This window comes from Coregonus lavaretus, assembly GCF_964263955.1.
Source record: "Coregonus lavaretus genome assembly, chromosome: 7".
NCBI classification, from domain to species: domain Eukaryota; kingdom Metazoa; phylum Chordata; class Actinopteri; order Salmoniformes; family Salmonidae; genus Coregonus; species Coregonus lavaretus.
The window spans coordinates 38,524,108-38,551,903 of NC_139994.1; the positions used below are offsets into that span (position 1 = coordinate 38,524,108).

The following is a 27,796-nucleotide window of genomic DNA, read 5'->3' on the forward strand; positions in this document are numbered from 1 at the left end:
GAATGGGCCAAAATACATGCAACAGTGTGTGAAAACCTTGTGAAGACTTACAGAAAACGTTTGACCTGTGTCATTGCCAACAAAGGGTATATAACAAAGTATTGAGAAACTTTTGTTATTGACCAAATACTTATTTTCCACCATAATTTGCAAATAAATTCATAAAAAATCCTACAATGTGATTTTCTGGAATTTTTTTCCTCATTTTGTCTGTCATAGTTGACGTGTACCTATGATGAAAATTACAGGCCTCTCTCATCTTTTTAAGTGGGAGAACTTGCACAATTGGTGGCTGACTAAATACTTTTTTCCCCACTGTATTTCTTAATTCTATTATTTTACTTTTTGATTTTTTTTGTGTATTGTTGTGAATTGTTGGATATTACTGCAATGTTGGAGCTGGGAACACAAGCATTTCGCTAAACCCACAATAAAATCTCTTAAATATGTGTATGTGACCAATAAAATTGGATTTGATTTGATGTTAAAATCCACATCATCACATGTGACACATGGTTTGACATGATTTCACATATGCATTGTTACATGTGAATTTATGTGATTTTCCCCATGGAAATCATGTGTTTTTTACGTAAGGGGAGCACTGTCCACGATGCAACATTTTAAAGGCAATTTTGCCCATCAAGCGAAAATCACATTTATGGTAAACACTGCAGATTTCTAAATCAGAAATTACCTTTAAATGTCAAGCGCTCTATAATACACCTCAGAAGGAATCCCAGTGTCAATCAGTCACACCTTTTTTCATGACACACCACATGCAAACAACACACACATGGACAGTTTATGATGATTATACTAGATGATCCTAACACACAAATAGACCACATGATCCTAACACAGACAGACTAGATGATCCTGACAGACTACATCAGTGATTCCCAAGCTCGGTCCTCGGGACCCCAAGGGGTGCACGTTTTGGTTTTTGCCCTAATACTGATTCAAATGATCAAAGCTTGATGATTAGTTGATTATTTGAATCAGCTGTGTAGGGCAAAAACCAAAATGTGCACCCCTTGGGGTCCTGAGGACTGAGTTTGGGAAACCATGGACTACATGATCCTAACACACAGACACATGATCCTAACATAGACAGACTACATGAACCTAATACACAGACAGACTAAATGACCCTAATACACAAACAGAATAAATGATCCTAACACACAGACAGACTAGATGATCATAACACGCAGACAGACTAATGTTCCTAACACACAGACAGACACATGATTCTGACTTCACATCACTCTGAGTTCTGACTTCACTTCATTCTACTGTCACTAACAGGGTTCCACTAACAGGGTTCCACTGAGAGAAATGTTGCACTGTTTTCTAGCACCGTTTAGAGGATTATAGATGTAGGGTTCATGTAGTCTGCTTCTTTAAACTCCATCTCCCAGCAGCCTCTCTTATTGCTTCACTTCAGTCTCTATGGCAATGGTGTCACTTCATTGGTTCTCCCCGTATTGTGTTGCAATATGGTATCTCTCCTCCTCTCCTCTCCTCCTCTCCTCTAGATGTGGTCTGGGACAGTCAGTAGTGCCTCCTCTGGTTCTCTGTCCACGTCAACATTCTGAAGACAGACGGAGCGAAAGAGAGGGTATGATGATGTGTGTGTGTTTGTGTGTGTGTATGTGTACCTGCAAGCTAAGTTTGGTGAGGTACTGCAGTGTTTTGTTCAAGGTCGGGCTTGGTGTGGGGACGGCACTGCATTGGCTGTCTTGACAACCATAGGGGCTTAAGTATGATCACCCAATGAGGTGTTCTGACAGTTCAAGGCTGTTCTGCCAGGAGTAGATTGCTGCTAGACGCTTTTAGTACATATGAGGCCGTACAGGGGTTTTATTCGGAAATGGGGACTTTATATGTAGTGTGTGCATGTGTGTGTGTGTGTGTGTGTGTGTGTGTGTTGGCTCACCACTGGTTTGTCTCTGTGTGTGTTGACTGCTTCAATGTTGAGGAAGATGGACTCAACCTCACAGCCTGAGAGAAAGAATAGAGACCCCAGGGCTACAGCTGATTGGTAAATCAATTTGCATTATCATTGTTAAACATTTCTACTTATATATTCATAGAGAGAGAAACAGAGAGAGAGAGAGAGAGAGAGAGAGAAACAGAGAGAGAGAGAGAGAGAGAGAGAGAGAGAGAGAGAGAGAGAGAGAGAGAGAGAGAGAGAGAGAGAGAGAGAGAGAGAGAGAGAGAGAGAGAGAGAGAGAGAGAGAGAGAGAGAGAGAGAGAGAGAGAGAGAGAGAGAGAGAGAGAGAGAGAGAGAAACCGACCGTAGGCGACTGGGGTGAGTTTCAGCACCGTGTGGAGAGGACACTTCAGATATGGCAACTCCGCTGGAGGGCGAGAGAGATGGGGAGAAGAGTGGAGGGGAGGGGAGAAAGAGGAGAGAGAAAGATGGGGAGACAGAACTCAAACATTTCCTCTGATAGATGGATCATTTCAACACTGACATTTCAAAGGTTCCAAAGCTGTGTGCTAGTAGTACAGTGCATTTGGAATGTATTCAGACCCCATCATTTTTCCCACATTTTGTTACGTTACAGCCTTATTCTAAAATTGATTAAATTGTTTTTTTCCCCTCATCAATCTACACACAATACCCCATAATGACAAAGCAAAAACAGGTTTTTAGAAATGTTTGCAAATGTATCACAAATAAAAAACTAAAATATTACATTTACATAAGTATTCAAACCCTTTACTCAGTACTTTGTTGAAGCACCTTTGGCAGCGATTACAGCCTCGAGTCTTCTTGGGTATGATGCTACAAGCTTGGCACACCTGTATTTGGGGAGGTTCTCCCATTCTTCTCTGCAGATCCTCTCAAGCTCTGTCAGGTTGGATGGGGAGCGTCGCTGTACAGCTATTTTCAGGTCTCCAGAGATGTTAGATTGAGTTTAAGTCCGGGCTCTGGCTGGGCCACTCAAGGACATTAAGAGACTTGTCAAGAAGCCACTCCTGCATGTCTTGGCTGTGTGCTTAGGGTCGTTGTCCTGTTGGAAGGTGAACCTTCGCCCCAGTCTGAGGTCCTGATAGCTCTGGAGCAGGTTTTCATCAAGGATCTCTCTGTATTTTTCTCCGTTCATCTTTCCCTTGATCCTGACTAGTCTACCAGTCCCTGCCACTGAAAAAAATCCCCACAGCATGATGCTGCCACCACCATGCTTCACCATAGGGATGGTGCCAGGTTTCCTCCAGACGTCACGCTTGGCATTCAGGCGAAAGTGTTCAATCTTGGTTTCATCAGACCAGAGAATCTTGTTTCTCATGGTCTGAGAGTCTTTAGGTGCCTTTTGGCAAACTCCAAGCGGGCCTTTTCCTGAGGAGTGGCTTCCGTCTGGCCACTCTACCATAAAGGCCTGATTGGTGGATTGCTGAGAGATGGTTGTCCTTCTCCCATTTCTACAGAGGAACTCTGGAGCTCTGTCAGAGTGACCATCAGGTTCTTGGTCACCTCCCTGACCAAGGCCCTTCTCCCCAGATTGCTCAGTTTGGCCGGGCGGGTAGCTCTAGGAAGATGGTTCCAAAGTTCTTCCATTTAAGAATGATGGAGGCCAATGTGTTCTTGGGGACCCTCAATGTTACAGACATTTTTTTGGTACCCTTCCCCAGATCTGTGCCGGTCTCTGAGCTCTACGGACAAGTCATTCGACTTCATGGCTTAATTTTTGCTCAGACATACACATGCAGTGTCGGAATTCTTATGTAAATAAAGTATTTCTGTTTTTTTGTTTTTTTTATAAATTTGCAAACATTTCTAAAAAACCTGTTTTGACTTTGTCATTATGGGGTATTGTGTGTAGATTGATGAGAGAAGTGTTTTATTTAATCCATTTTTTAATAAGGCTGTAACGTAATAAAATGTGGAAAAAAGGAAGGGGTCTAAAAACTTTCCGAATGGTATATAGTATAATAGTAGTAGTAGTAGTAGTGTAGTGTCTGTAGCCTGTAGTGTCTGAGGCTGTGGATTGTGGGTAGACAGTCTTACCTGCACTCTTATCCAGGAAGTAAGCTAGCAGACAGCGCATGACAGCCTGATGGCACACCACCAGAACATTCTCCTGTCTCTCTAGTTCCATGATCACTGGCTCCAGACGCTGCACCAGGTCCTCATACGACTGACAGACACACACATTTTACACACATTATATTTGAACATTATAATTAATTAACACAGACACACATACACAATACACACATTATACACTACATGGCCAAATGTACATCTCATTCCAAAATCATGGGCATTAATATGGAGTTGGTCCCCCCTTCGCTATCGATCTCATTGCGTCAGTAGAGGATGCCTGGTTGTTCTTTAAAAGTGCTTTCCTCTCAATCTTAAATATGCATGCCCCATTCAAAAAATTCAGAACTAAGAACAGATATAGCCCCTGGATCTCCTCAGACTCGACTGCCCTTGACCAGCACAAAAACATCCTGTGCCGTACTGCATTAGCATCGAATAGCCCCCGTGATATGCAACTTTTCAGGGAAGTTAGGAACCAAGCAGTTAGGAAAGCAAAGGCTAGCTTTTTCAAACAGAAATGTGCATCCTGTAGCACCCTCCGCTATGCAATCTGGTTTCCGAGCTGGTCATGGGTGCACCTCAGCCACGCTCAAGGTCCTAAACGATATTATAACCGCGATCGATAATAGACAGTACTGTGCAGCCGTCTTCATCGACGTGGCCAATGCTTTCGTCTCTGTCAACCACCGCATTCTTATTGGCAGACTAAATAGCCTTGGTTTCTCCAATGACTGCCTTGCCTGGTTCACCAACTACTTCTCAGATAGAGTTGTGTCAAATCGGAAGGCCTGTTGTCTGGACCTGTATGCTGGTCCTCACTACACATTCGTTGCCAAACCCACTGGCTCCAGGTCATCTATAAATCACTGCTAGGCAAATCCCTGCCTTATCTTAGCTCATTGGTCACTATAGCAACACCCACCCGTAGTATGCGCTCCAGCAGGTATATCTCAATGGTCATCCCCAAAGCCAACACCTCCTTTGGCTGCCATTCCTTCCAGTTCTCTGCTGCCAATGACTGGAATGAACTGCAAAAATCTCTGAAGCTGGAGACTCTTATTTCCCTCACTAACTTTAAGCATCAGTTGTCAGAACACCTTACCGATCACTGCACCTGTACACATCCCATCTGAAATTAGCCCACCCAACTACCCCTTCCCAATATTGTTTTTTATTTTGCTAATTTGCACCCCAGTATCTCTATTTGCATGTCATCTCTTACACATCTATCATTCCAGTGTTAATACTAAATTGTAATTATTTTGCACTATGGCCTATTTATTGCCTTACCTCCATAACTTGCTACATTTGCACACACTGTATTTATATTTTCTGTTGTATTTTTTACTTTATGTTTTGTTTACCCCATATGTAACTCTGTGTTGTTGTTTTAGTTTTTTGTTTTTTATCGCACTGCTTTGCTTTATATTGGCCAGATAAAGTGGTCAAACAGTGGTAAGCCTGATCACCAATAACGGTGAGGCAGCCTATAGGGAGGAGGTCAGAGACCTGGCCGTGTGGTGCCAGGATTGCAACCTCTCCCTTAACGTGATCAAGACAAAGGAGATGATTGTGGACTACAGGAAAAGGAGGACCGAGCACGCCCCCATTCTCATCGACGGGGCTGTAGTGGAGCAGGTTGAGAGCTTCAAGTTCCTTGGTGTCCACATCACCAACAAACTATCATGGACCAAACACACCAAGACAGTCGTGAAGAGGGCACGACAAAGCCTATTCCCCCTCAGGAGACTGAAAAGATTTGGCATGGGTCCTGACTGGTTGCATCACAGCCTGGTATGGCAACTGCTCGGCCTCTGACTGCAAGGCACTACAGAGGGTAGTGCGTACAGCCCAGTACATCACTGGGGCCAAGCTTCCTGCCATCCAGGACCTCTATACCAGGCGGTGTCAGAGGAAGGCCAAAAAAATTGCCAAAGACTCCAGCCACCTTAGTCATAGACTGTTCTGTGCTACTGCACGGCAAGCGGTACTGGAGTGCCAAGTCTAGGTCCAAGAGGCTTCTTAACAGCTTCTACCCCCAAGACATAAGACTCCTGAGCAGCTCATGAAATGGCTACCCGGAGGCCAGGTCATCTGATGCAGCACTCCATCACTCACCTGCTTGGTAAAATAGCCCTTACACAGCCTGGAGGTGTGTTGGGTCATTGTCCTGTTGAAAAACAAATGATAGTCCCACTAAGCCCAAACCAGATGGGATGGCGTATAACTGCAGAATGCTGTGGTAGCCATGTTGGTTAAGTGTGCCTTGAATTCTAAATAAACCACAGACAGTGTCACCAGCAAAGCACCCCCATACCATAACACTTACTTCTCCATGCTTTACGGTGGGAAATACATATGCGGAGATCATCCATTCACCCACATTGCCTCTCACAAAGCCACGGCAGTTGGAATCAAAAATCTCCAATTTGGACTCTAGACCAAAGGACACATTTCCACCAGTCTAATGTCCATTGTTTGTGTTTCTTGGCCCAAGCAAGTCTCTTCTTCTTATTGGTGTCCTTTAGTAGTGGTTTCTTTGCAGCAATTCAACCATGAAGGCCTGCTTCACACAGTCTCCTCTGAACAGTTGATGTTGAGATGTGTCTGTTACTTGAACTCTGTGAAGCATTTATTTGGGCTGCAATTTCTGAGGCTGGTAACTCTAATAAACTTATCCTCTGCAGCAGAGGTAATTCTGGGTCTTCCATTCCTGTGGCGGTCCTCATGAGAGCCAGTTTCATGATAGCGCTTGATGGTTTTTGTGACTGCACTTGAAGAAACTTTCAAAGTTCTTGAAATGTTCGGTATTGACTGACCTTCATGTTTTAAAATAATAATGGACTCTTTGCTTATTTGAGCTGTTCTTGCCACAATATTGACTAGAGTTACCTGTCTAACAGAACACAGAGAGTTTTCTTTACCTTTTCACGCGTTCAAAATATCTCTAATGATCGCCTTAGCATGAGTTTTGTTATGTGCATGATGTTAGAATGCACTCACTGTTCCAAAATGTGATTGTGACTCAACAGGACATTTAACCCGCACTGCCCTCAAACCAAGGCACGCTGCCTGCTAATTATCTATAGGCTGTGTTTCAACTTCAAATTATTTTCTAACAAGTTTTATTTTCTAACAACAGTTTGAATTGAGGTGTGTTCCGCTTCCACATTAATTCACATAAGAAGTAGCCCATTTCACTGTTGCGGACAATTTATGTTTGAGGCTTTACTGAGCCGGACAAACTTCTCTCTTCAACAAGAGCCCAAGCACTTCCCCAGTTTTCCCCAATATCAAGTATGAAGACATTACGCATCTCTAGTCAGAACAGGCCTTGCACAAACTTTTCCCCCCAGCACATTTCATGGCTGGCGCCCGCATTGCCTTCCTTGTTGTCTTCCTTACAAATTGGACTTTGTACATGTGTGCATTCCTATCAAAGTAAGCGCCTTATTTTCTGTATATCGTGTTGTCATTTCTACTGTAGCATACCATTGTATGTATGGATCAACATGTATTTACTGTTTTATTCACATGTTTTCAAGTACTGCTGACAAATCGTGCATTCTGATTCTTGTATAGATTGTAATGGACAAATATGATGTGTGTAAAATACTTTTTTGAAGCTTGTACTGATTATGAAGAGCTAATGCTAAGCTACTTGCCAGCTATGTGTTGCGCCATGTTTGTTGACATCATGCAATGCATTCTGGTTGTCACGTAAGCGTCTGTCAGACCAAAGATGTTATAACAAGGGATAGTTCACTCCACTGACTTATGGTGCTTTCAAGACAACTGGGAACTCTGAAAAATATGAGGTCAAATCATGAGGTCAGTGATCTTCAGGTCGGAAGATCGGAGCTCTAGAAATAGGCCCGAGTTCCCGATTTGGATGACAGTTCAAAATATTTGAATATTTCAGTTGTCTTGAATGCACTGAAGTTGGAAGTCGGAGATTTACGAGTTCCCAGTTGTTTTGAACGCGGCATCAGATTGTAACTAAGGTACCTCAGGGTTGGCAGCTCAGACCCCCCTTTCCAGGGGTTTTATTTTTATTTAGCGTATAAACTTCTCCTGTTTGCCCCCCCATAATTGATAAATCGTCCATCATAGTAATATTTCCTGTATCATATCCCCCCATGAGACCTTCCCCCATTTCTACCCCTGTGGACTTGAAAATCCACCACAAATAAAATGAACCCCTCCACAAACCCCCGTAAAATGGTTTTATCCCTGTTTAGCTTTCGCGCTACGGTTAGGCTAAGCAGTAGGCTTGCATTTGGGGTGATGATATGTTAGGTGTAGGGGTGTAACGATCCATCTACTACATCGATGTATCGATTTATATTCCTATGATCCAACCACATCGATCTGTGCTCGGCGAGTTGGCCTTTTGGACAACATATATCGATCTAACATCGTTTTAAAATGTAATAAATCGATTGTATCGATACTAGGAAATAACCCATTGGATTTAAGCACGTCAGACTTTATATGGATGTTTTTTCTTAGCACTTTTAATGATAAAGGCTTTAAACATTACTCGATTCAGTCTGCCTATCCGTGACGTCATCGCGCCAACAGCAGCGCAAAGGCGCAAAGACAACTAAACATAGCATGGCGGACGAAAGAGGAGAAGCCGACGAGCAAAAAATTATCAAGCCACCATTGCGGTCCTTACAAGAAACAGGAATCTAGGAAACTTCACCTGCACTGTCCAGTATCCAGGTATTTATTTCAGTCACACTGGTTGAATTTTTGGCTAAAAGGTTACTGAATCGATTTCAAGTCACTGAATCGTTTCGGATCGTATCGTTCTAAATGAACCAATATCGTCCTTGAATCGTATCGACAACCACGAATCGTGATACAAATCGAATCGTTGTTAAAACGAATCGTTACACCCCTAGTTAGGTGATAACATTTTATTTGCTTTGTGATTCGTCAAAAACGATAAACGACTTGTCAAGTCGTGCTCTGGTTCTTGTATACGCAAACATGTACATTGAAGATTTGTAATATGCTGAAAAGTGGCCAAACTAAGTTAATATTTTTCAGGCAATGGGCGCAGCTATCTTTGACTTTGTTTATTTGCGTCTTATAGTGAATGGCATTCTGGGATTAGGGAGTTTTTGCTTGTCAAACATAAACAAACATGGTTGCCATCATAAATAATTTAGCTGCTGTTAGCTTAGCTGTCACGCATCTCTTTTCTAAACAATATTAAACAATTTCTCCCTTGTGCTCACCAAAGATGGGATACATTGTAAACAAGTTTAGCTATTAGGTCACTAACTTATGTTTAGTTTTCAACTTGTTATTTAGACTGGTTTATGGAATGAGTTTGGCTGTGATGATGATGAAGTTTGCATATATATTTAACAAATAAAAGGTGAAATTGAGGAATAAAGTCGTGAAGACCTTTATTTCCCAGCAGTACAAAACATTGATTGGATGCTTTTCAGACAACAATGCTGTTTAGACGCATTTGTTGCATCATAAATGATGTTCCTATTGTCCCAATCACATATTTGTAATGGTACACTGCAGGGACCACTCAACAATGTTCATAAATATGTGATCATACACATCAAAGGGTTAATCCAACATAATCCAGGCAGAATCAGGAATTCCTCAGGGCAGCTGTCTAGGCCCCTAACTTTTTTCAGTCTTTACTAACGTCATGCCACTGGCTTTGAGTAAAGCCAGTGTGTCTAAGTATGCGGATGACTCAACACTATACATGTCAGCTAGTACAGCGACTGAAATGACTGCAACACTTAACAAAGAGCTGCAGTTAGTTTCAGAATGGGTGGCAAGGAATAAATTAGTCCTAAATATTTCAAAAACTAAAAGCATTGTATTTGGGACAATCATTCACTAAACCCTAAACCTCAACTAAATCTTGTAATGAATAATGTGGAAATTGAGCAGGTTGAGGTGACTAAACTGCTTGGAATAACCCTGGATTGTAAACTGTCATGGTGAAAACATATTTATACAGCAGTAGCTAAAATGGGGAGAAGTCTGTCCATAATAAAGCGTAGCTTTGCCTTCTTAACAGTACTATAAACAAGGCAGGTCCTACAGGCCCTAGTTTTGTAGTACCTGGACTACTGTTCAGTTGTGTGGTCAGGTGCCACAAAGAGGGACTTAGGAAAATTGCAATTGGCTCAGAACAGGGCAGCACAGCTGGCCCTTAGATGTAAACAGAGAGCTAACATTAATAATATGCATGTCAATCTCTCCTGGCTCAAAGTGGGGGAGAGATTGACTTAATCACTACTTGTATTTGTGAGAGGTATTGACATGTTGAATGCACGAGCTGTCTGTTTGAACTACTGGCACACAGCTCAGACACTCATGCCCCACAAGACATGCTAGCAGAGGACTCTTCACAGTCCCCAAGTCCAGAACAGACTATGGGAGGCGCACAGTACTACAAAGAGCCATGACTACATGGAGCTCTATTCCACATCAAGTAACTCATGCAATCAGTCAAATTAGATTTAAAAAACAGATACAAATACACCTTATGGAACAGCGGAACTGTGAAGCAACACAAACATATGCACAGACACATGCATACAAACACATGATAACATATGCCCTATACACACACGTACACATGGATTTTGTGTTGTAGATATGTGGTAGAAGAGTAGGAGCCTAGGGCACACACTTAATCTGTTGTGAATGTATTTTAATGTTTTTAAAATTGTTTAACTGCCTTAATTTTGCTTGACCCCAGGAAGAGTAGATAATGTGGATGCATAATAAATACACTGCTAAAAAAAATAAAGGGAACACTTAAACAACACAATGTAACTCCTAGTCAATCACACTTCTGTTAAATCAAACTGTCCACTTAGGAAGCAACACTGATTGACAATAAATGTCACATGCTGTTGTGCAAATGGAATAGACAACAGGTGGAAATTATAGGCAATTAGCAAGACACCCCCAATAAAGGACTGGTTTTGCAGGTGGTGACCACAGACCACTTCTCAGTTCCTATGCTTCCTGGCTGATGTTTTGGTCACTTTTGAATGCTGACGGTGCTTTCACTCTAGTGGTAGCATGAGACAGAGTCTACAACCCACACAAGTGGCTCAGGTAGTGCAGCTCATCCAGGATGGCACATCAATGCGAGCTGTGGCAAGAAGGTTTGCTGTGTCTTTCAGCGTAGTGTCCAGAGCATGGAGGCGCTACCAGGAGACAGGCCAGTACATCAGGAGATGTGGAGGAGGCCGTAGGAGGGCAACAACCCAGCAGCAGAACTGCTACCTCCGCCTTTGCGCAAGGAGGAGCAGGAGGAGTACTGCCAGAGCCCTGCAAAATGACCTCCAGCAGGCCACAAATGTGCATGTGTCTGCTCAAACGGTCAGAAACAGACTCCATGAGGGTGGTATGAGGGCCTGACGTCCACAGGTGGGGGTTGTGCTTACAGCCCAACACCGTGCAGGACGTTTGGCATTTGCCAGAGAACACCAAGATTGGCAAATTCGCCACTGGCGCCCTGTGCTCTTCACAGATGAAAGCAGGTTCACACTGAGCACATGTGACAGACGTGACAGAGTCTGGAGACGCCGTGGAGAACGTTCTGCTGCCTGCAACATCCTCCAGCATGACCGGTTTGGCGGTGGGTCAGTCATGGTGTGGGGTGGCATTTCTTTGGGGGGCCGCACAGCCCTCCATGTGCTCGCCAGAGGTAGCCTGACTGCCATTAGGTACCGAGATGAGATCCTCAGATCCGTTGTGAGACCATATGCTGGTGTGGTTGGCCCTGGGTTCCTCCTAATGCAAGACAATGCTAGAGCTCATGTGGCTGGAGTGTTTTCAGCAGTTCCTGCAAGAAGAAGGCATTGATGCTATGGACCGCCCGTTCCCCAGACCTGAATCCAATTGAGCACATCTGGGACATCATGTCTCGCTCCATCCACCAACGCCACGTTGCACCACAGACTGTCCAGGAGTTGGCGGATGCTTTAGTCCAGGTCTGGGAGGAGATCCCTCAGGAGACCATCTGCCACCTCATCAGGAGCATGCCCAGGCATTGTAGGGAGGTCATACAGGCACGTGGAGGCCACACACACTACTGAGCCTCATTTTGACTTGTTTTAAGGACATTACATCAAAGTTGGATCAGCCTGTAGTGTGGTTTTCCACTTTAATTTTGAGGGTGACTCCAAATCCAGACCTCCATGGGTTGATAAATTTGATTTCCATTGATAATTTGTGTGATTTTGTTGTCAGCACATTCAACTATGTAAAGAAAAAAGTATTTAATAAGATTATTTCATTCATTCAGATCTAGGATGTGTTATTTTAGTGTTCCCTTTATCTTTTTGAGCAGTGTACAAATACAAAATCTGTCAACCCTCTATTGGGTCATTCCAAAAAAAAATAAGAAAACATTTGATTTCACCTCATTTTTACATTCTGCCATAAAGAGCACAGGTTAAACATGTTTTCCCATCTCAAAAAAGTAGTATTAAGTGCCGAATAAACTAACAGGGTTGACTGTAACAGGTTTGACAATTTTATCTGAAATCAGCCATTGTGACAGGGGGAATGGAAGATTGTTGTGTGCAACAGGGAGTGGCAATTGAATTTCATATTATATATAATGTTATATATTTGTCTATCTATGGGTAACAGGGTTGACGTGTTATGCTTGAACAACTCAGTTTTACACATTTTTCATTACATTTTCGTCATTTAGCAGACGCTCTTATCCAGAGCGACTTACACACACACAAATATACACACAGAAACACCAGACACACACACCAGTCGGTCTCTGTGTGGTTCATAACCTGTAGTGGACAGGTTGGTGCTCGTAACCTACGGAACCTTGGTATTGTTTCAAATTGTGTCCGTGTGTGTGTGTGTGTGTGTTGGGGTCAGGGTAGGACTTGCATTATGGAACACTGTGTACCTCACTGAGAGAGACCTGAGGGCCATTCACCCCTAAGACTAAGACCATGTCTGTGTGGTTAGTGTGTGTGTACATCTGTGCTTGTGCTACATGGTCTATCCATTCGTCTAAAACTGATGTGTGTGTGTGTGTGTGTGTGTGTGTGTGTTTCAGCATCCGTCCCCTAGTTCACTAACTCTCCTACTATGATTGTGATGGTGGGGCTGCCTGCTAGAGGAAAGACCTACATTTCCAAGAAGTTAACCAGATACCTCAACAGGATAGGAGTTCCCACTAAAGGTACCACAACACAACACAACACATTACACAATACCACACACACACACACAACACAACCCAACACAAGAAGTTAACCAGATACCTCAACTGGATAGGAATTCCAACTAAAGGTACACAACAATACACACAACACATCACAAAACAACACGTGGCAACACAAGACAACACAACACAACACCACACAACACAACACGTTAAGCAGATACCTCAACTGAATAGAAGTTCCAAGAAACAGTACCACAACACAACACACCCCAATTCCAACACAACATCACACAACACAAGAAGTTAACCAAATACCTCAACTGGATAGGAGTTCCAACTAAAGGTAGCACAACACGACACAACACAAAACAACACAAGACAACACAACACAACAAGGTAACAGATACATCAACTAGATAGGAGTTCCAACTAACGGTACCACTACACAACACAACACAACCCAATACCACACAACCCAACACAATACAACAAAACACAACACGTTAACCAGATACATCAACTGAATAGAAGTTCCAACTAACGGTACCACAACACACCACAATACCACACAACACAACACAATATCACACAACACAAGAAGTTAAACAAATACCTCAACTGGATAGGAGTTCCAACTAAAGGTAGCAGAACACGACTCAACACAAAAAAAAACAACAGAAGACAACACAAGACAACACAACACAAAACAACATAACACAAGATGGTAACCAGATACATCAGCTGGATAGGAATTCCAACTAAAGGTACCACAACACAACAAAATACCACAACATAAGACAACATAATGTAGCACAACACTGGACAACACAACTGAACACACCACAACACAATACAACACAAGACAACACTACACACCACAAAAGACAACACCACACAACACAACAAAAGACAACCCGATACATCAACTGGATAGGAGTTCCAACTAAAGGTACCACAACACAAGACAATAGAATACAAGACAGCACACCACAACAGAAGACAAGACAACACAACACAAAACAACATAACACAAGATGGTAACCAGATACATCAGCTGGATAGGAATTCCAACTAAAGGTACCACAACACAACAAAATACCACACACCACAACATAAGACAACATAATGTAGCACAACACTGGACAACACAACTGAACACACCACAACACAATACAACACAAGACAACACTACACACCACAAAAGACAACACCACACAACACAACAAAAGACAACCCGATACATCAACTGGATAGGAGTTCCAACTAAAGGTACCACAACACAAGACAATAGAATACAAGACAGCACACCACAACAGAAGACAAGACAACACAACAATAGACAACACAATTAAACACAACTCAAGACATGACCACACACCACAACACTACACAATACCACAAAACACTACACAAGACCACACACCACAACTCAAGACAATACAACACACCACAACACAACACAACAGACCACAACAACACAGCACAGGACAACACAACACAATACAATCAGTTAACCAGATACCTCAACTGGATAGGAGTTCCAACAAAAGGTACCACAACACAACACAATACAACCCAATACCACATAATACCACACTACCCAACACAACACAACAAAACAAAACACAACACATTAACCAGATACCTCAACTGGATAGGAGTTCCAACTAAAGGTACAACAACAACAGACCACAACACAAAACAAGACAACTTAATACAACACAACAACACCACAACACAGCACAGGACAACACAAGACAACACACCACAATACAACACAAGATGTTAACCAGATATCTCAACTCGATAGGAGTTTCAACTAAAGGTACCACAACACAATACAACACAATAAAACACAACACAATACCAGACAAGACAACACCACAATGCCACACAAGACAAAACACAAGACAAACAACACAGGGAAAAAAACACAAGACAACACAATAGCACACAACACGACACAACACAAGATGGGGATCCATAATAAATACAAATAGGACTGACAAACACATGTTATATACACTGAGTATACAAAACATTAAGAACACCTGCTCTTTCCATGACATAGACTAACCAGGTGAATCCAGGTGAAATCTATGATCCCTTATTTGTTAAATCCACTTCAATCAGTGTAGATTAAGGGGAGGAGACAGGTTAATAAAGAAGCCAACACCTTAACCGTTACGCCAATAGGTCCAAACACAGTATACACATTATACACACAATATGCACATTAGTATACACAGTAAACACCTTATGCTCACACACACAGTATACACATTATACACATACACAGTGCATACACATAGTATACAAACATTACACTCTCACCTCTCCCTTGGGGTAGCGGTAGCGGTACTTGTTTTGGTCTCTCAGTGCAAACTCTTCTGGGTAGTGGTCCTGGATCTCCTCATAGGTCATCTCCTCACATACACCCTGATATGCAGGACAGAGAGATTACACACACACACACACACACACACACACACACACACACACACAGGACAGAGAGGTTACACACACACACACACACACACCCTGGCACACAGGACATAGGAGAGAGTCACACCCACACACCCTGACACATAGGACAGAGAGGTTACATACACACACACCCTGACACACAGGACAGAGGAGCGGGTCTCTCTCTCACACACACACACACACACACACAACCTGACAGACAAGACAGAGGAGAGGGTTATACTGCCCTACCAAGCAAAAGAGCAGTAACTGCACATTTGGTCAAAAATGAGTTGACATTTTTTATACATTAAAATACATTTGTATTAAAATACAAATGTCCTGCCTCCATTGTGTTGTGTTATGGAGAAAAGGGGGATCCTGTTTGTAGTTACTGCAAAAAGTTACTGTGAAACAAAGGAAAAAGTTATTAACTGCCATCACTCATGTCATTTACTGCCTTTTTACCTTGGTTTCACTGAGCTTTGGGCTGCAGTGTCTACGGTTTACCTATTGTTCTTTGCTGATACAAGTATTAAACTATATGACACTGACAGCCATATATTAACACAAGTTCGTCATGGAAACGTATTCCAGTGGGTGTACCAAGCAAGAAGGCAGTAACTGCCGTCTAGGGTCAAATGTCATGTCAGAGGTCAGGGTTAATATGAATAAAAAAATAACCTCATAGTAAGATAAGATAACCACCTCCAATAATCTGCCTACAATTCATTTGGCTAGACAATAAAACAACTTTGAAGTATTTTCTCAGTTTCACTATGAGCAGTTACTGCTCTTTTGCTTGATAGGGCAGTATACACAGACACACACACACACACACACACACACAAAAAGACACACACACACACATAGACACAGACACACTTACTGCGTCTATCTCGTTTAGGGCCTTCCACTGTTCGTAGGGGACTCCCAGACCCTCAGCTGTCTGGATGGTTCTCTTCATATGGCTGGTCCACACCTTCAAATCTCTGATACACTGGCTACGCATGTACCCTCCTAGAGCACTGGCAAACTACATGCATGCACACACACACACATACACACACACACTTTAGATCTCTGATACACTAGTTACGCAGGTACGCTCCTAGAGCAGGGTTTCCCAATCCTCTCCTCGGCCCACCCCAGTCATTTTTGATTTAACCCTAAATGGTGAAAAATCTGTCTAGATTAAAAATCTGTTGATCTGCCCTTGAGCAAGGCACTTAGCTCTAATTGCTACAGAGCCGTCAATTGCTGATCCCCGGCTGTGACCCCACTCTCTGAGGGTGTCTCAGGGTGAGTGGTATATGCAAAAAACACATTTCCATTTAACACCACACACTTTTATAGTTTACACCTGTGTGAAACAGGACAAAAATAAGCACATGTACACCCCCTATTTGATTTTGATTGGACTTTGATACATTTTCAGGTCTCTAATACACTAGTTACCAATGGCGGTCGGTGATGTTTAATGAGCATGGCTTTATTTCCATTACAGCATGTTGGATGACTGTCATTCATATTCCATTCACCCAGCTCAATGTAACATCGATTGTATTATGATACTCAAACATGATACTCAAATTTTCCCTATATCTATCATGAAGTTGCTACAACCTAGGTCGAGAGAAACATTTGAGTAAACAAGTTGACAGACAGTTATACATTCAACACCGCCTTGCACACTCTTGCCTGCATCTATCTGATCTAGGGTACAATCATTAGTCCAATAATTGCAAACAAGAGTTTCAATTGGACAAATTCAGGTATGTTTATCCCTGTTTTGTTCCCTTTGCTTCCATTTAAGAAATGTTTTTCATCAGAAAACAGTTCACTTTCATAGCAGCCACATACAAACAGCATGATCATTTTGCTCGTTGTAGAATTCCTTCTCGCATCTACGCGCGCTCCTCCACTCACCTTCTCCCTTCGCTTGTGGACTTTTGTGCACAAGACATCATCTGTCTGTGACCAGGTGAAAAATACTTTCCAAGCCAAACCTTCATATCATAACCACTACACACAGCCTACAGCGTTGTCACCATATTAGCTAACGTCATAGCTAGTCAACATAACAACTAGAATTAACGAGTTAGTAAACCCAATACAATCATTCAGTACAGTGTACAGTTTAGCAGTTACACTGGCGGGCCCCGGTGGCAATACATTTATACAACCAAAAACGTATCTTGACTTGGAAGAGTTCCAGTGTTGGTTAGCCATAGCCAGCTAGCTAACATAGCATCCCTCTCTGTTTGAGCCAGGTGTTTGAGTAGGCTAAGTGAAAAAAATATATACAACAAAATATGGCTAGCTCACTCTCTCGCTCTCGCTTGCTTCTGATTCAGTTTTAAAGAAATTAATTTGTTTAAAAACTGTTTGACTGCAGTGCTAGCTAGCTGTAGCTTATGCATTCAGTACTAGATGCATTATCTGATCCTTTGATTGGGTGGACAACATGTCAGTTCATGCTGCAAGAGCTCTGATAGGTTGAAGGATGTCCTCCGGAAGTTTTCATAATTACTGTGTAAGTCTATGGAAGGGGGTGAGAACCATGAGCCTCTTAGGTTTTGTATTGAAGTCAATGTACCCAGAGGAGGACGGAAACCAGCTGTCCTCCGGCTATACTATGGTGCTACCCTACAGAGTGCGGTTGAGGCTACTGTAGAACTTCATTACAAAACAGTATTTTTTATCAATTATTTGGTGATGTGAATATATTTAGTATAGTTTTATCTAAAAATGAAGACTTTTTAAATGATTGAAAATTCTTATTTTTATGAAATTCACTGGAGGAGGATGGTCCTCCCCTTCCTCCTCTGAGGAGCCTCCACTGCTGGTTACGCATGTACACTCCTAGAACACTGGAAAACTACACACACACACACACACACACACGTATGCATACACACACACACCTTTAGATCTCTGATACACTGGTTACGCATGTACCCTCCTAGAGCAGGGTTTCCCAACCCTCTCCTCGGGCCCAGACGTTTCACATTTTTGTTTTAACCCTAAACTTGCACACCTGATTCAATTAGTCAACTAATCATCAAGCCTTTGACTAATTGAATCAGGTGTGCCAGTTTAGGGTTAAAACAAAAATGTGAAATGGCTGGGGGAGCCCAAGGAGAGGGTTGGGAAACCCTGTCCTAGAGCACTAACAAAATACACACACCTTTAGACCTTTGATACACTGGCTACGCATGTACCCTCCTAGAGCACTGGCAAACTAAACAAAATATATTTGTCTTTATTATTTTCCCCTAACCCTATCATCTCTCCCCTAATTGGAGTAAACTAATGGACAACAACACTTAGGCTTCTACTTCCAATTATACATACTATATACATATGACGGACACAGAATATTTTACAATAGTTATATTTTGTTAGATTTTGGTCCCATCCTTCAGCTCCACTCAACTCCTCCCATCTATCTCTGAACACCATCCAGTTTTGATTTCTATTTGCCGTATATTTTTCAACTGTGCTGTGAAGTTTCACAAAAGTTATGAACCTTTCTATTCTCATAGATTCTACTGATTGTAAATAAAAGATAACATGTTTTGCTAAGAGTATTATTATATTATTGATCGATTGACTATGACTTTTTAAAATCACCCAACAGTGCTCTTTGCAGAGTTAGCTCCAGGTAAATGTTGCAATTCTTCAGCCATTCCTGACCCTGCGACCAAAAACAAGCTACATATGGACAGTACCAAAACAAATGATTCTGTCTCTTCGTAGCAAAATCTGCAGAGCTGGGATGGTGGTATCCCCCATATATATATACATATATAACATTCTATTGGTTGCAAGAATTTTGTATAATAATTTAAATTGAAAAACTCTAAGTTTTGAATCCAGTGTTGTTTTGTGTATCAGTTCATAAAACATGTGCCATGGAATCGGTACATCGAAAAGGTCTTCCAAACTATTCTGCAATCTGTATGGCACAGCTGTCCATTCTTTGGTCCTTAAATAAAACTGGTATACTTTTTTTTATTTATCACAATTTTCTTTAGCTAATTTTGATCTTTAATGCAGGGCTGACAGACAAGGTCCTTACTTGTATCCTACCTTGTTTCCTCCTAGGGACAGACCAGTCTCCGGCCTTATTTCCTCCTGGGGACAGACCCCAGACTCCTACCTTGTTTACTCCTGGGGACAGACCCCAGTCTCTTACCTTGTTTCCTCCTTGGGACAGACCAGAGTCTCCGGCCTTATTTCCTCCTCGGGACAGACCCCAGACTCCTACCTTGTTTACTCCTGGGGACAGACCAGTCTCCTACCTTGGTTCCTCCTGGGGAGAGACCAGTCTCCTACCTTGTTACCGCGTGGGCCCAGGCCAGAGTCTCCTCCGATGCGTCCCACCAGGTTAAGTTCACTCTCTCCGTGGCGGGTCAGGTAGATGGAACGTGGTGCTACATGGATGTTCATCAGGTAATAAACAATACGACTCTGGATGTGGTCCTGCACACGGTTCACTAGATACCTGCTGCCCACATTAAATATCTTTATATATGACAGACTCCTAGAAGAGGGGAGAGAGGATGCGAGTGGGGGGGAGAGAGAAGGGAGAGGGAGGGGAGGAGGGAGATAAAGAGATGGGGGAGGGAGGGAGGGGAGCGGGGAGGGAGGGGGGCAGAGAGAGAGGTGTTAGATTCCTTCACACGATCCACTAGATACCGGCTGCCTACGTTGAAGATCTTTATATATGACAAACTCCTAGAGGGGAGGAGAGGAGAGAAAGAGGAGGGGGAGAGAGGTGTCAGAGTCCTGCACATGGTTCACTAGATACCCGTTGTGTGTGTTTGGGTGTGTGTGTGTGTGTGTGTGTATGCGTGTGTGTTACCTGTCCTTCTCATCGTTCAGGGATATGTATGTAACTTTGTAACACTCAATCCTCTTGAGGAAGTCAGCGACCGCCTCCTCTTTATCACAACCCACGTAGTCTGGACTACTCAGCTTCACTTGCTGTGTACGCACACACACACACACACACACACACACACACACACACACACACACACACACGAGAGATCAGGACACACACACACACACACTCACAGTCGAGATCAGTACACTTAATAGAAACAGAAACATACTTTGATGTTCTCAGCGATGATCTCTGGGTCGTCACACAGTGACTCTATGAAGAAGACCTGTGGAAGGACGAGTGGAGAGAGGGATGAGGAGGAGAAAAATGGGATTGGAGAGATGGACAATGACACACATTTACACACAGCTAAAGCTATTGATTTACACACAGCTACAGCTATGAAACTGGATGTTAAAGAGCAGATTGATTCTCTACTAGACACTAATAAAAGACCCTTCAAATCTGGCCCTGTTCCCTCTCTGAATCGTGGCATTGAACGCTTTAGCAAGATTCTTACTCTTCACAGCTGGCTACGTGATTATTGCAGCTTTTGTTCACAATTTCGATACCTTTTGGAAACAAATCACGTTTTATAAGGAGGATGGGATCCACCCAAATAATTTGGGTTCCTGGATCCTTTCACAGCATTATAAGGCAGCCCTGAAAAAGTGACTGTCAGCGCCAAGATATGCTAAGGTAATCAGTAGCTACAGTCGTGGTTAAAAGTTTTGAGAATTACACAAATACTAGTTTTCACAAAGTCTACTGCCTCAGTTTTGATGATGGCAATTTGCATATACTCCAGAATGTCATGAAGAGTGATCAGATGAATTGCAAAGTCCCTCTTTGCCATGAAAATGAACTTAACCCTGCAAAAATATTTCCACTGCATTTAAGCCCTGCGACAAAAGGACCAGCTGCCATCATGTCAGTGATTCTCTCGTTAACACAGGTGAGAGTGTTGACGAGGACAAGGCTGGAGATCACTCTGTCATGCTGATTGAGTTAGAATAACAGACTGGAAGCTATAAAAGGAGGGTGGTGCTTGAAATCATTGTTCTTCCTCTGTTAACCATGGTTACCTGCAAGGAAACACGTACTGTCATCATTGCTTTGCACAAAAAGGGCGTCACAGGCAAGGATATTGCTGCTAGTAAGATTGCACCTAAATCAACCATTTATCGGATCATCAAGAACTTCAAGAAGAGAGGTTCAATTGTTGTGAAGAAGGCATCAGGGCGCCCAAGAAAGTCCAGCAAGCACCAGAACCGTCTCCTAAAGTTGATTCAGCTGCAGGATCGGGTCACCACCAGTGCAGAGCTTGCTCAGGAATGGCAGCAGGCAGGTGTGAGTGCATCTGCACGCACAGTGAGGCGAATACTTTTGGAGGATGGCCTGGTGTCAAGAAGGGCAGCACAGAAGCCACTTCTCTCTCCAGGAAAAACATCAGGGACAGACTGATATTCTGCAAAAGGTACAGGGATTGGACTGCTGAGGACTGTGGTAAAGTCATTTTCTCTGCCACCATCAGTCCTGTGTCATGCCAACAGTAAAGCATCCTGAGACCATTCATATGTGGGGTTGCTTCTCAGCCAAGGGAGTGGGCTAACTCACAATTTTGCCTAAGAACACAGCCATGAATAAAGAATGGTACCAACACATCCTCCGAGAGCAACTTCTCCAAACCATCCAAGAACAGTTTGGTGATGACCAATGCCTTTTCCAGCATTGATAACTAAGTGGCTCAGAGAACAAAACATCGACATTTTGGGTCCATGGCCAGGAAACTCTCCAGACCTTAATCCCATTGAGAACTTGTGGTCGATCCTCAAGAGGCGGAAGGACAAACAAAAACCCACAAATTCTGACAAACTCCAAGCATTGATTATGCAAGAATGGGCTGCCATCAGTCAGGATGTGGCCCAGAAGCTAATTGACAGCATGCCAGGGCGGATTGCAGAGGTCTTGAAAAAGAAGAGTCAACAGTGCAAATATTGACTCTTTGCATAAACTTAATGTAATAAATGCCTTTGACAATTATGGAATGCTTGTAATTATACTTCAGTATACCATAGTAACATCTGACAAAAATATCTCATAACACTGAAGCAGCGAACTTTGTGAAGACCAATACTTGTGTCATTCTCAGAACTTTTGACCACGACTGTACAATAGGGAGACCACTGTTATTAGCCCCTTCAATACTATCAAAGGGCTTGTATCTAGCTATTGTACTGCATGTGCTCATAAACATAGAGGTGTTGTACAGTGCATTCGAAAAGTATTCAGACCCCTTTACTTTTTCCACATTTTGTTACGTTACAGCCTTATTCTAAAATGGATTAAATTGTTTTTTTCCCTCATCAACCTACAAAGCAAAAACAGGTTTCTATAACTTTTTGCTAATTTCTTTAAAATAAAAACCTGAAATTTACATAAGTATTTCGACCCTTTACTCAGTACTTTGTTGAAGCACCTTTGGCAGCGATTACAGCCTTGAGTCTTCTTGGGTATGATGCTACAAACTTGGCACACCTGTATTTGGGGAGTTTCTCCCATTGTTCTCTGCAGATCCTCTCAAGCTCTGTCAGGTTGGATGGGGAGCGTTGCTGCACAACTGTTTTCAGGTCTCTCCAGAGATGTTTGATCAGGTTCAAGTCCGGGCTCTGGCTGGGCCACTCAAGGACATTCAGAGAATTGTCCGAAAACCACTCCTGTGTTGTCTTGGCTGTGTGCTTAGGGTCGTTGTCCTGTTGGAAGGTGAACCTTCGCCCCAGTCTGAGGTCCTGAGTGCTCTGGAGCAGGTTTTCCTAATGGATCTCTCTGTACTTTGCTCCATTCATCTTTGCCTCAATCCTGACTAGTCTCCCAGTCCCTGCCACTGAAAAACATCCCCACAGCATGATGCTGCCACCACCATTCTTCACCGTAGGGATGGTGCCAGGTTTCCTCCAGACGTGACGCTTGGAATTCAGTTCAATCTTGGTTTCATCAGACCAGAGAATCTTGTTTCTCATGGTCTGAGAGTCTTTAGGTGCTGTTACGAACTCCGTGGCTTTACACGTCTAGGGTGGATGGACATGAGACCCGTAACATAATTCATGCAAATTATAAGCGTGACATGGAACAGTGAGAAATAAAACTACACGACAACCCTAAACTACCGTCAAACATAAAAGGTTTATTGTTGAACACACGGTAAAGGTTTGGGAAAAAGGGCTGAGCAAGACCCAAGAAATGAAACAATAGTGTAAAACACCCCTAAACTGATCTTGCCTGCCTCAAGAACCGCTAAGCTACTGCTAATCATACAAAAATACAGTGGGTGGTCCGCTCAGGTCTAACTAGTGTTTTTAGACAGTTTTCTTCCTACGGGTAATGTACGCCCAAGGGCAACTTGCTTAAACTCCCCTTTTCCCAGAAACACACAGAGTTACCAAACAGAGTAACCAGCAAATGAGTGAGTACACAAAACACCACAGTATTCATACTCACATACGAAAAGTATTCTAACAAAGTTACCAAATAGAGTAACCAGCAACTTAGTGAGTAAACAAAACACAGGACACCACAGTCTCCATACTCACATACGGAAATAGTCTCTAACAAAAAACACAACTGACCGGCTTTTAAACAATGGGATGTGTGATGGAAAAACCAGCTACAGGTGGTGCAATGCAGAGGAATGTTCACTGATTGGTCCACCTTAGCAATCAGCAGACACCTCAACGACCACCAATCAGGAACATACAGGATTAGGGCAGAAGGAGCTGTGATTAGGGCAGAAGGAGAGGAAAAACACAAAAAGACAGAGGATACCTGTATCCGTAACACTCCCACCCTTAAAAGAGCAAACCACAATGGTTTGCGACACACGTACCATCACAACACCCCAAATTCAAAAATCATCCTGACGGGATAACAAAAAAAACCTAGATCATTAAACACGAGACAAAGCATCTGCCAACACATTATCCAACCCCTTTTTGTGGCGGATCTCCAAATTATAATTTTGCACGACAAGTGCCCAACGCATAAGGCGTTGGTTCTGGTTGTACATCCGGTGGAGAAAAACTAAGGGGTTATGGTCAGTATACACTATCACTGGTAATGCACTGGAACCAACATAAACTTCAAAGTACTGCAGAGCTAACAACAAAGCTAGAGCTTCTTGTTCAATGGTGGAATAGTTTGTCTGATATTTGTTAAATTTCCATGAAAAATAACAGACAGGATGGTCCACTCCACTCTGGTCCTGCTGCAGTAGAACAGCACCAGCACCTCTGGCACTTGCATCTACCTCCAGTTTAAACGGTCGTTCAAAATCTGGCGCAGCAAGAACAGGAGTACTACATAAGAGTGCTTTAGCAGTGTTGAAAGCAGTACGACAATCTTCAGACCATACAAATTTTCTCGCCGGACTGAGCAAATCCGTTAATGGAGCAACTACCGCAGAGAAATTTTTACAGAAACTACGGTAGTAGCCAACCATCCCTAAAAAGCGGCGTAGCTCTCTTCTGGTGGTAGGTGCGGGAAATGCATTTATAGCTGAGACCTTGGCATCTAGAGGGCGCACCTGACCATGGCCGACCTGTTTACCAAGATAAGTAACAGTGGCCTTCCCAAACTCGCACTTTGCTAAGTTCAGGGTTAGAGAAGCGGCTGCTAGATGTTCACACACTACCCTTAGAGTGTTAACATGATCAGACCACTCAGTTGAATAAATTACCAGATCATCAAGGTAAGCACTACAATTAGGAACTCCAGCCAATACTGTGTTAACCAGGCGTTGGAAAGTGGCTGGTGCGTTCCGCATCCCAAATGCCATGACAGCATATTGTAGGAAGTGATCTGGGGTCACAAAGGCAGAGATGTCGGAGGCACGTGAGGTTAACGGCACCTGCCAGTAACCTTTTAGAAGATCTAGTTTGGTTACATAAGTAGCAGCACCAACAGTATCAATACAGTCATCCAGTCTGGGTAACGGGAACGAGTCGGGCACTGTGACAGCATTGACCTTCCGATAGTCCGTACATAATCTGGATGTCCCATCAGGTTTAGGAACCAGCATGCACGGAGAACTCCAAGGACTTGAACTTGGCATAGCCAGGTTATTCTCCAGCAAATAACCGACCTCATCCCTCATTATCTTTCTTTTAGAGACGTTGACACGATAAGCATGTTGCTTGATAGGTGCAGCGTTTCCAACATTAATGTCATGTTCTAACACATTTGTGCATGTAGGAACATCATTAAAAAGACATGGAAAGCTGTGTAACGGTCTCACAATATCATCTGACTGTCTGTCCGTTAAATGAATCAGGCTTGATGGGAGAGACAGCAGCATCTCTGAATTGGGCAATCTAGCACACTGCTGCTGAGTATTGCGCAACTCCAAACCATCTCCGTCCACATCATTAACATGACCTCCCACTACAGCCGTAGCAGCCATAGAGACAGCCGTCTCGGCCAGTTTCTCTGGACTGTCTATCTGAGTGACGGGTCTGGTGTGGTATGTCTTCAACATGTTAACGTGGCACACACGAGATTGGCGTTTTCTATCAGGAGTCTGTATCACGTAGTCAGTTTCACTTAGTTTCTTTTCAATGACATAAAGACAAGAGAAACGTGCTGACAATGACGCTCCTGGCACAGGCAACAATACAAGAACTTGGTCACCTGGCTGCAGTGAACGAGAAACAGCCTGTGTGTCATAGTGTCGTTTCATCCGTTTCTGTGAGGAAGACAGCGCTTCCTTTGCTAGAGCACAGGCACCATGTAGGCGCTCACGAAAGCGACTAACGTAGTCCAACACATTTTCTTTCACACACAACTCTTGTGATAAAAACTGATCCTTAAGGACTTTCATAGGTCCTCTCATGGTGTGTCCAAACACCAGTTCAGCTGGGCTGAACCCTAAGGATTCCTGTACTGTCTCACGGACAGCAAACAAAACTAGAGGAACTCCCTCATCCCAATCCTTCTCAGATTCCAAGCAATATTTACCGTGCATAGACTTCAGTGTCTGATGCCAACGTTGAAGCACACCCTGAGACTCTGGGTGATATGCGCTTGACACACGGTGTGTAACTGACAAGGATTTTAACTCTCTACGGGAGTTAATCTTGTTAGAAGAGTTTAAAAATTAACAGGTGCCGTAACAGGTGCCTTTTGGCAAACTGCAAGCGGGCTTCCAGCTTGTCCTTCTGGAAGGTTCTCCCATCTCCACAGAGGAACTCTAGAGCTCTGTCAGAGTGACCATCAGGTTCTTGGTCACTTCCCTGACCAAGGCCCTTCTCCCCCGATTGCTCAGTTTGGCCAAGCGGCTAGCTCTAGGAAGAGTCTTGGTCGTTCCAAACTTCTTCCATTTAACAACGATGGAGGCCACTGTGTTCTTGGGGACCTTCAATACTGCAGAAATGTTTTGTACCCTTCCCCAGATCTGTGCCTCGACACAATCCTGTCTCGGAGCTCTACGATTAATTCCTTCGACCTCATGGCTTGGTTTTTGCTCTGACATGCACTGTCAGCTGTGGGACTTTATATAGACAGGTGTGTGCCTTTCCAAATCATGTCCAATCAATTGAATTTACCACAGGTGGACTGCAATCAAGTTGTAGAAACATCTCAAGGATGATCAATGGAAACAGGATGCAGCTGAGCTCAATTTCGAGTCTCATAGCAAAGGAGCTGAATACTTATGTAAATAAGTAATCTGTTTTTTATTTTTAATACATTTGCAAAAATCTAAAAATAAACTGTTTGTGCTTTGTCATTATGGGGTATTGTGCGTAGATTGTTGAGGAAAATGTTTTATTTAATCCATTTTAGAATAAGGCTGTAACGTAACAAAATGTGGAAAAAGTCAAGGGGTCTGAATACTTTCCGAAGGCATTTTATATAGCAATCCTGTGCCCATTTACTTGAAGTCTTCTTTTAGCTCTGAACCCCCAAATCCAATTTGTAATGATTTTTTTTATTTTTTATTTTTTATTTAACCTTTATTTAACCAGGTAAACCAGTTGAGAACAAGTTCTCATTTACAACTGCGACCTGGCCAAGATAAAGCAAAGCTGTGCGATAAAAACAACAACACAGAGTTACATATGGGGTAAAACAAAACAAAGTCAAAAATACAACAGAAATACATATATATATACAGTGTGTG

General features: G+C 42.9%; 1 protein-coding gene across 1 annotated transcript in view; it reads right to left on the reverse strand.

Moving 5' to 3' along the window:
- Positions 1–743: 743 nt before the first annotated feature.
- The window catches only part of LOC311132243 (6-phosphofructo-2-kinase/fructose-2,6-bisphosphatase-like), a 45,878-nt gene continuing 18,825 nt past the window's right edge, over positions 744–27,796 (reverse strand). The window contains exons 6-14 of the mRNA XM_084165473.1: positions 20,855–20,911; positions 20,602–20,723; positions 20,073–20,280; positions 16,621–16,767; positions 15,600–15,704; positions 4,022–4,151; positions 2,304–2,366; positions 1,943–2,007; positions 744–1,597 (exon numbers count right to left, since the gene is read on the reverse strand). Of these exons, the coding sequence (XP_084021599.1) occupies positions 1,538–1,597; positions 1,943–2,007; positions 2,304–2,366; positions 4,022–4,151; positions 15,600–15,704; positions 16,621–16,767; positions 20,073–20,280; positions 20,602–20,723; positions 20,855–20,911 (957 nt within the window). The 3' untranslated portion in view covers positions 744–1,537. The remainder of the gene's footprint in view (positions 1,598–1,942; positions 2,008–2,303; positions 2,367–4,021; positions 4,152–15,599; positions 15,705–16,620; positions 16,768–20,072; positions 20,281–20,601; positions 20,724–20,854; positions 20,912–27,796) is intronic.